Below are 9504 nucleotides of genomic sequence, written 5' to 3' on the forward strand. Positions count from 1 at the left end.
GTGCAGGGAACAGCATCACTTGGAAGAAGCTTATTGGCATAATTTAAAAAAAAGGGCAGAGGAGAAAGAAAGAAGTGGGATCTTTGACATGTAATAAGGACTGCCCATCCTTTCTCAGGATCAAAAAATGGTTAGAAGCTGTATTAATAAGTTTCCACATAAACTTCCACTTGTCTGTCTTCCTAAATACTATCTACAATGTATTGCTGAATCACTTAGGCATCTGCTCAGAGAAAGAAATAAGGCAGTTGGAAAATTGTGTAGATCGTGACTTTGGCAGAAAGGGATGCTGCTGTGAGAAATAAGAACTTTGCTGAGGGGACACAGACTGTGGGCAGAAGAAACCTAAATATAGGAGTATGGAGAACCCATGTCAGGAGGGAGAAGTGGGTGCTGTGACTCAGGGCAGGGGGAAGATGGAGTTGTGAATGTGTTCTGGACTGTGCAGGGAGAAGCAAGGGGAGTCAGAGCAGCTGTGTCTGTTCTGGAAGAGGGTATTTTTGGGTGGATGCTTTTTACACCCTTTACCTTCACACAGTTGTGCTTTATCTGTAGCCCTGCATGGTAACTGGCCATCTAATCACATTAATGTTTTCTATATTAAATACATTGTAATACAGATATAGTCATTTGGTTCTCAAGTTGTATGAATTTGCAACATTAAAAAAATATGGTTGCTTGATGAATACATTATTCTTTCAAAAATGCTAAGTTTTCCAAAACTAAGACCTCCTTTATTTTTTTGTTCTGATTTCCAACATATTTGCCATAGTCTGGTGATGCACAATAACAGATACATCACTCTGTCTGTATAGATGGTGCAGAAGTCAAGAAACAGGGGGTATGACTGCCACAAGATGCAATCCAGCATCTTCCTTTTTCTAAGCATGTTTGTGAGCCTTGTTGTACCAGAACTATGTCTGTGTACTCTGTGCTCACATCCTCACTAAATAGAAACAGTACGTAGCATACACTAAATAAAATTGCCCCCTTGAATAGCTATTTCACCTGATACACAAGGTATTGTCTCAATGATGGATACATGAGAGTGTAGTGTTACCAGGTAGCTGCTCCTGGCTTTTCTGGTAGCCTTAATGGGTATAAATTCTGCTGGGCTGCTTTGACACAACTGGAAAAACCCTGCTGAATCGAGGTGTGCTGACCTCAGTCTTTTAGTGTTCATGTGAACATCTCTGGTTGCTAACAGCATCAAAGATGCCTGGGCTCTAACCAGATTTTTTTTTTTTTATTTTTGTTTTTATAATCAGAATCTCACATCTGCTAAACTCTCCCAGCTAACCCCTTCCTCATCACCTGATACAACGAATGCAGCTAGAACAAGTGAGTAAGTACTACTGACTGTCACCAGCTGTACACAGGAGGAATAAGTTGTAGGTGCCTTGTATGGGAAACTAGCTTCCCTGGCTTTCAGAGTTGTGAATTTTCACTAACTTGGAGGACCTGAGATACCTACTGGATTAATTTTACCATGTATAAATGAAAACAAATTTGTTAGGGAATTGAGCTAATTAAGGTAATTTATAAGAGAGCGCAAGAAAGTGCTGAAGTTGCACCACTGCTTTCTCCCACAGTAAAAGACTGTTAACTCAGTCAGGCGTTTTCATCATTTATGCAGAGGATGGTAGGTGAGCATAGAGAAAGCAAAGTCTGTGGAGGCATGTAAATAGAAAGTGATGTGCTTCCATTGATGGGCTAGGGAGGGCTGAGGTGACTGTATGTAGGCTGTATGTAAAATCCAGTGGGGCAGTATAATGCTGTAACTGAGATGATTGGGTCCAGTTTTGTGATGGTGTGAACACTGTTGTATAGGTGGAATTGAATTAGGTTCCTGAAAACTTCAGGCACTTTGAGTTCCCCAGTCTGGATCTATTTGCAGGATCTATTTGCTTTGCTTTATGATTTGCCAACATTTCCCATATCTTCACAGGAATAGAGAAAGTACTTAAAGAAGTATTAGAGTGGTAAACAGCATCAGCCCTAATGTTTCTCCTCCTGTTAATCTTTACTGAATGAGAGCACTACATCCAACTGACTTTTAGAGTGTAAAGACTTGAAAGCAGTATCTGAATGCAGTTCTAGTACAATACAGATTATTGACACACACATACACACAGCGTATGCACAGAGCACTTTGTGAAGTGTATATGCTTCAGTGCTTTGGGAGCTTTGGGGCTTTCTGGTTTGTAAGGAGATTATTTCTGGGGTTTGTTTTTGATGTCAGTAATGGTAGGCTCAGTTTACATTAAGAACTGCTTGGTGTTGAAAGTTATATTAAAAACCACCCCCACTTCCTTACAGTACAAACAAACAAAAATACACCCTAAAGATATGAAGCCTGTTAAAACGAGCCGATGAGCTTTCAAGGAGGAGCCAGGGAGAGGTGAAGCCACAAGGAGGCTGAGGGCCCATGGGAAGAGTTTCAAGAACAGGTTGGTTGGTGAGAGAATGAGCAGAATGGTGAAACTGAATACGGAGCTCAGCTATATCAAAAAACAGATTTTTTTTTTTCCTCTTGTCATCTACAGTACACTTCATGTTACTTTCTAGAATTCATTTCTCTGGTAGATATGTATTCATTTGTCATTTACTCAGTCTCATCTTTTGTTTATTTTTATAGTGTTTTATTTGTCTAAATACAGGCTACTGATGTGTTCAAGCTGACGACAAGTTAGGTGCAACTTATTAAACTGTTATGTGTAACTTTATTTCATAACTTTATTTTTAACTGAATTTTATATATCCGAGAACGTAGGGTGTCAATTTTGGCCATTTTAAGTTGTACAGTAATTCAATATCAAGTAAGTTTTCAAATTTGCTACATTAATAGCACTCTAAATTTGTAGTTAATAAAATGTCCTCGTTGTAACTTGTATTTTGCTTAGCATTTATGCTTTATTTAGAACTGGGAATTGAAAGCATTTTCAGTTAGAAAGGGCTGATGAGAGTTCAGCTGTTCTTCTTCCCATTCAAAAAACAATCATATACTCTAATTTTCCTTCTTGTTTCCTTAAAGTGGTTTGGATTACAATTCGTTTTATATTTAAAGTAATTGAGGAAATGGAAACCAGTTCATCATGAACAGGTTTCACAAAGCACCCAGATAGGTAACATGCTTCATTTGTAATGCTCATGAAATCAGCTCCTCTAAGTCAGGGTGATGGACTTTTGTGTACGTTGTAGGACAGCCCTGTTCTTGTGGGGAAAAGCAAGGTGATGTTACAAATGTCATGTGCTAAGAATTCAGAAGAGTGCAGGAGTTGTTAATTCCTTTCATGATTTTCCTCAGGCTCTCTTCTCCAGAACCATGCCAGAGATGACAGAGAATGAGACGCCTACTAAGAAGCAACATCGGTGAGTTTCTGGGGGAAAATGACTGTTTTGTAGTTTGGTAGTCTGAGATCATGTTGCACTTGTGAAGTTTCCAGCTGAAAGTTTGGCAGTAAGGGTATTGACAAGAAGTTCTGAAGGTTGACTAGGGTTGATCCAAAAGTTTGGGAATTATGGCTGCAAAACTCCCTTTCTCTCTTGCCCTGTGTATGCCAAACTATTTGCAGAAGACTTGTCTACCTGGGTCACCTGAAGAAAGAGATTCTCTGATTATTACACTGACTACTCTGGTGTGTCGCCGCCCTGGTTGGAGTGCAGCCTGTGTTATTGCAGAGGCTCCTGGTAGATATTAGGGGGTAACTATACTCACTTTGACAGAGTAACTTAGATCTCTTCCTCAGCTCCCAGTGGAATCTGGATCTTACACTCAAACCTCTGCTGGAACTCAAAATACATCTTGAGGTTGTACAGCAACTCTATGACCAAAATTGGTAACAAAGTAACTTGGCACTTATTACAACTTTTCCTGGTTTTCATTCCTTTTAGTAGCATGTTGATCTAATTAATACCTGATTGGTAGGGAAGTGCTTCAGTCCACAGTTAAATGCAACGTTCGTCTTATGCTAGGTGACCATGTAGAGTATGATTTATGATTAGGAAAAGCTCAGAGAGAACACTGATTCGTCCTACAGAAAGTTTTTCGGTCTTTATGGATTTTGTCACTCTTTCTTACCCCACTAATAGAGCATTTTGTATTCTGTATTGGTAATGTGAATCAAAGGGCAGCTGGGTCTCTTCAATCCTTATATTCTTGTGCATATTTAGTATATATGATCATCATAGTGGATGTCTCCAGGTCTGACCATCTGCAGTAACACTACTGTCCTGTAATCATTGTCTAAATTACTCTGGATGCCCTCTACTTTTGGTGAGTTACTTGAAATAAAAAGGATACGTGCCTCATAGTAATCACACATCATCCACATGTATCTTGCATTCTCACTTCAGATTCCTTGTTATATCTGGACTGTGACAGTCAAAAAGGAGAGCAGAAGATGCATCTCTGCTTTTGGCACACATCTAGACTGAGAGTGTGCTGCTGGACAGAAATTTTCTAGATGATTTTCTTTTTCTGGAATGTTTCTTTTTCCAGAAAATAGGTGCTTTGCTTAACTACACTTCCTGAAAGTATTTATCTTATTTGCATGTATGCAGTACTTCTGATTTATATAAGTAGGATACCCATTTGGGATTTATTGACTTCCAGCAAAGCAATTTGAAGTATTACACAGTGATTGTGACCTTCAGGTCGACATCTGAAACCAAAGACAACCCTCACATGCCCAAATTATACCTAGACAGAATTTTGAGACAGTAAAGAACAGCTGCTGAGGAACAGTATTTCTGGTTTCTCTGACAAAGGAAGCATTTTTGATACCAGAAGGTATGATGTTTGAAGATAATAGGGCTAGAAACATGAATTTGCATGGTAACATTTTCTTTCTGTTTTCTGTAATGTAAAAACATTGATCCAGTGAACGTAGAAGTAACATTTCAAACAAATACTTAACTACCTTGTTCCTCAGAAACAGAACTGAGTTTTTTAATATTTGGCTTTATTGAACACTGCCTAGTATAGCAGTTGTTGCTGAACAGAAACATAAAAACCCAGCTTTGCCTATAAATATGTACTAATAATCAAATGGAATATTATGCTGTGCCTTGTTATACTGAAATTAAGTCTGAACATGAACGAATTTTTGTTAGAAATTATTTAATATCAGCATCTAAGAACATCATTTGGACTTCTGCTATTTTCTTGTTCACAGAGCAGACTATAATATTTAGTATTTTTGGCTGTAATGGAGATAGTAAATATTTGTTTATATGCAGCTTTTTTCCCTTCTGTTTCACATCATTGTTTTCCCTTTATATTTCACAGAAAGAAAAACCGCGAGACACATAATGCAGGTAGAAACATTATACTTTGTTATTTGGTCTGGGAATAAGCGCAGATGTTTTGAACTAGTAAAAGGTGTTTTCCATGGAGAAGGTTCCTCCACAGGAGGAGCTACACTTAAAAAAACACCCTATCAAACACCTTTCAGGGTCCTTGGGTAGAATATCTGTGCAGAAGGGCTTCTTGGTTGTTTCTAGTTGGCTGTTTTCCATAGTAAAAGGTTAAAGGTAGGACCATGCCTCTGGCATTCCAGTGCTAGTAAATTAAAAGTAAACAATTTCAGTTGTGTTCAATTCTAAAGGAAAATAAATGCATTGGCATTGACAGCCAACTAATATCCACCTCTCTCAAAACAGAGACGTATCGGACCTGAGAGTTTTGCAGGTTCCCTGGATTAGAAGTATTCCTGTAGCCTGTCACTAAGGCACCGACCTGGATGCTGACATCCCAGAAAATTTGTGCAAATGGGGGCTGTCTCTGTTGCAGGAGTCACATCCCTCAGGCAGCAACTAGTCAGTGCTTAGCTACAACGGCATCTTTTACGACTATGAACAGAAAGAGGGACTGGGGAGGACTCTGACAGATTTGGGCCTGGTTTATCCTAAGAAACTGATCACAGTTCTTTCACTAGACAGCATTATTGTGTGTTCTTCACAAACTCAACTGGAAAAAACACTGAGTAGTTTCCATGTAAAGGCTGTGGAATATAGTGCTTGTCAGGCTGTGCTCAGGGTGTGGCCAATTTCTTAAGAATTAAGAAGTATCAGGAAACAGTCTTATCAAGTTTACTTCTGAGTTTGCTGGCCTCATTCTAATTCTCAGTTCCTGATTTACTTGCCTATAGCTTTCCAAAATCTTTATTTACTGGGCTGAACTCTGCAAGATGTGGGGACCAGTTCCCTCCAGCCATATAGCTTGCTTAGTCATTAATATCTGGACAAGCTGAGTAGAGTGTGGCAAATATCAAAACAGAAGAGTAGCACTTCACAAACACTGTGATGTCTGTATGTATTAGTAAGACATATAATAACTAGGTCCCAGGTATCATATGTTCAAATGTTTATACAGCTGCTGTAATTTATACAGTAGATTTCTTGCATAAGAGGCTTTGTCTTGCTGTGTTTAGTGTATTTAGGCCTGTCTCTGTCAACGCCATCAGTCTGTCCTGAAATACAAAAAAAATAATTTAATTGTTTGAGAAATGTAAACTGAAGTGACAGACTACTGGAATAAAACTGTTTAAATTAAGTTAATATGTCCTTTGTAAGGAATCAAAATGAAATACAGTCACCTGCAGGTCACTGTGTGACAGTGACAGGTTTCTGTGTTCCACCAAGAGTAGCCCAACTGCATGAACCACAAGGTTTGTTCAGCACAATGAACATTGGTTTGAATCTTGACAAAGCCATAACAGAACCTTTTTTCTGGCTTTCTTGAGAAGAGACATCTAATAGTTTTAGTTCATGTAGAACATGAAAACATTTCAGTCCAAAAAAAAATCTACTTGACAGTGAACTATATTTGGAAGAGGCTGACTATGGCGGATAGAAAACAAAGATTAATACTACCTGAAAAAAACATACCCAAAGGTATCTACACTCCTAGACTTATAGTGTAGACACTTTATGGCACTGTTCAGGCCTTGTGAAGAGGTAAATGACTATAAACGAAGCATTTTCTGGCCTTCTCCAAACTAGGTAGAGTAACTGGTAGTCCATATACCTAGAGCTTCAGCTATGATTAATGTTGGCTTCTCCATCAATATAAATTTAAAATTAAGACTGAAGACTAATAAAATCCAAGTTATTTCTCCTTTTATGCTAAACTCGACTTCAGTATTTAAGAGATATGGGTTTTCTTCCCAAACCTGAAACTAATTCTTTCCATAATCTTGGTTCACATGCTTTCTGCATGCCTAAATTTAATCAATCTGACTTGTGAAAAAAGTGGCAGGAAACTCAGTTAGAAAGCAGTACCAAAACCTGAATTTTGAGTTGCAGTAACTCTTCTTTTCCATGAAGGGGACCAGAATGTTCCCACCTTTTAAAGATATTGCTGCTTATGTTATAGTTCTCAATTCCACTGAGCATTAATTAACTGAGGCTTACTTTAGTGGAATTTTTTTCCTCTCAAGTTACTACAGGTTTCAATGTGCAATGAAAAAATGTATTTATGAGCCCTTAACATTGTACTAGTTGTGCTGCTGTTGTGCTGACTTGCCCAGCCAGATGACACAGTACATATTATGTTTGGTTAGTGGAGAGACATCGAAAGAAGAAGATTAATGCTGGGATAAACAGAATTGGAGAACTCATTCCCTGCTCTCCAGCACTTAAGCAGGTGAGTGTCCACCCAGAGGTGCATACAGGCTTTCCTGTAAAATGCTCAAGTGTTTCTTTGTCTGTAGAATTATAAATACATATTGTGCCATTTGTCCTATGAAGAAGGTAAAACTGTCTGAATTAATATTCTCAAAAAACTCACTAGCTATATTAAAAAACCTATTTGTAATAGAATTCCTTTTTGCAAGTGCACGGCCGTGTTAATGTAATTACACAGATTTTCAGTGTTTTATCTGGCAGTGTTGTATATGACTGCTGAAGGAACAAAACAGTATGAGATGGACGTGTGACTGGATGTGTTTTTCCTCAACTCATAAATGCAGTATTTCCTCTGTAGAAGGGGTGACAGGCTGGGCAGAAGTGGGTTAGATCAGGTCAGTGGGTTGCTGGTTACATTGTGCAACTCCTGTTTGGGAAGCCAGTTTCCACTGATGCTGCTGAATGTAGTCTGTGTGATGACTGAGTGGTGAAAGCTATGGATCAAGCAAGATCTCTTTTCAGGTCATTCTCCAATCCCTGCTCAGCCCTTTGCAGGTGATCACTTTAATGTCATAAGATGTCAATAGAATTCCAAGCATGCTTATTTTTGTCATCTTTGATATAATGGGATGAAAGCAATTCAGAAACTGAAATAATAGTAGTAATTTAAGACACTGTCCTTGTGAAAGATGAAGCAAGAAAAATGGTTTGAGGTTGATGCACAGAAGCATCTTTTTCAAAGACAAAGCTATCTCCAGCAGAGACTGTTCCTACTGAACAGTAGAAGAAATTAAGGAGTGAACAAAGGCCTTGCAGGCAGAATAAGCATAGTTTCATAAAAAGATGATGGTGGAGGGGTTATTTTCTCTTCCCATATTTTCCAGTATATTACTTTCAATATTATGCATATATCTCCCTGGGTAGTTGTTCCATGTTTGTTTCTTTCCTAATAAAATATTTACAAGAGAGTATCCTGGAAATTTCATGTGATATATGCATTTATTAGTGAACACAAATTTTAGGCTGATCTGCAAGAAGTGATTGCTGGCTGTTCAGGTTCTGTGGCCATAGTATCTACCTTTGGGCATCAGAAAATGTCAGCTCCAGCACTGAAAATGTTATTCTGTAAAAACTCACAGCATTTTAGGGTCAGTGTCACTCATGAAACCTGTAGTTCATCTTAAAAAAAAAAAAAAAAGAAAAAAACCCAACAAAACAAGACCAAAAAAAAACCCCAAACCAAAACAAAAACAAACAAAAAAGCCCCAAAACAAAACAAACCCTACCCAACCATAAAGAGTCATTCAAGGTAGCACATTTTTAAAGTAAAGACCTCTTGGAGCAAATGCTGTCTCATCATTATTGAATCTACCAATTCTAGACCTTTCTCCTAATTTTATACGTATGTTTTCTTTTAAAGAGCAAGAACATGATCCTGGATCAGGCCTTTAAGTACATAACAGAAATGAAAAGACAGAATGATGAGCTGCTATTAAATGGAGGGAACAATGAACAGGGTAAGTACAGATGCTGCTGGAGTCTCTAGAACTTCTGTCACTCACTTCCACTGTGTTTCTGTACTGACTAACAAAGCCTGGATCAACAAACGGGAATCCCAAGACATTTTGCACATACAGGAAAAATAACAGCTGCTTAGAATATCTTGAAACAAGGTGATGTGACATCATCTAGTAACTCCTGTCCCAGTTTATGCTACCGTAGTGACCAGAATGATTTCTGACAAACTTTGTTAGATTTTTTTCATCCAAAACATGGACTTTCCTCTGTTCACAGAGCTTTTTTGTTTTCTTTCAAAAGCTGTAGAAGTTGTAGTGACCCATTTCCTAAAAATACAATGCATCATATAAAATCTTC

General features: G+C 38.2%; 1 protein-coding gene across 9 annotated transcripts in view; it reads left to right on the forward strand.

The window, feature by feature from the left end:
• Positions 1–9504, forward strand: part of USF3 (upstream transcription factor family member 3) — a 35993-nt gene that overhangs the window by 11988 nt on the left and 14501 nt on the right. For 3 of the 9 annotated variants that reach the window (XM_051780326.1, XM_051780329.1, XM_051780328.1), the window contains exons 2-7: positions 1269–1341; positions 2320–2450; positions 3308–3372; positions 5291–5319; positions 7566–7648; positions 9050–9146. In XM_051780326.1, the coding sequence (XP_051636286.1) occupies positions 3326–3372; positions 5291–5319; positions 7566–7648; positions 9050–9146 (256 nt within the window). In that variant the 5' untranslated portion in view covers positions 1269–1341; positions 2320–2450; positions 3308–3325. Of the gene's footprint in view, positions 1–1268; positions 1346–2319; positions 2451–3307; positions 3373–5290; positions 5320–7503; positions 7649–9049; positions 9147–9504 lie in introns of all 9 variants that reach the window. The other 6 variants (XM_051780323.1, XM_051780325.1, XM_051780324.1 and 3 more) reach the window with 4 other exon arrangements.

Source organism: Manacus candei, unplaced genomic scaffold, assembly GCF_025592945.1.
Source record: "Manacus candei isolate 608988 ecotype Guabito, Panama unplaced genomic scaffold, ASM2559294v1 h1tg000014l, whole genome shotgun sequence".
Lineage (NCBI taxonomy): Eukaryota > Metazoa > Chordata > Aves > Passeriformes > Pipridae > Manacus > Manacus candei.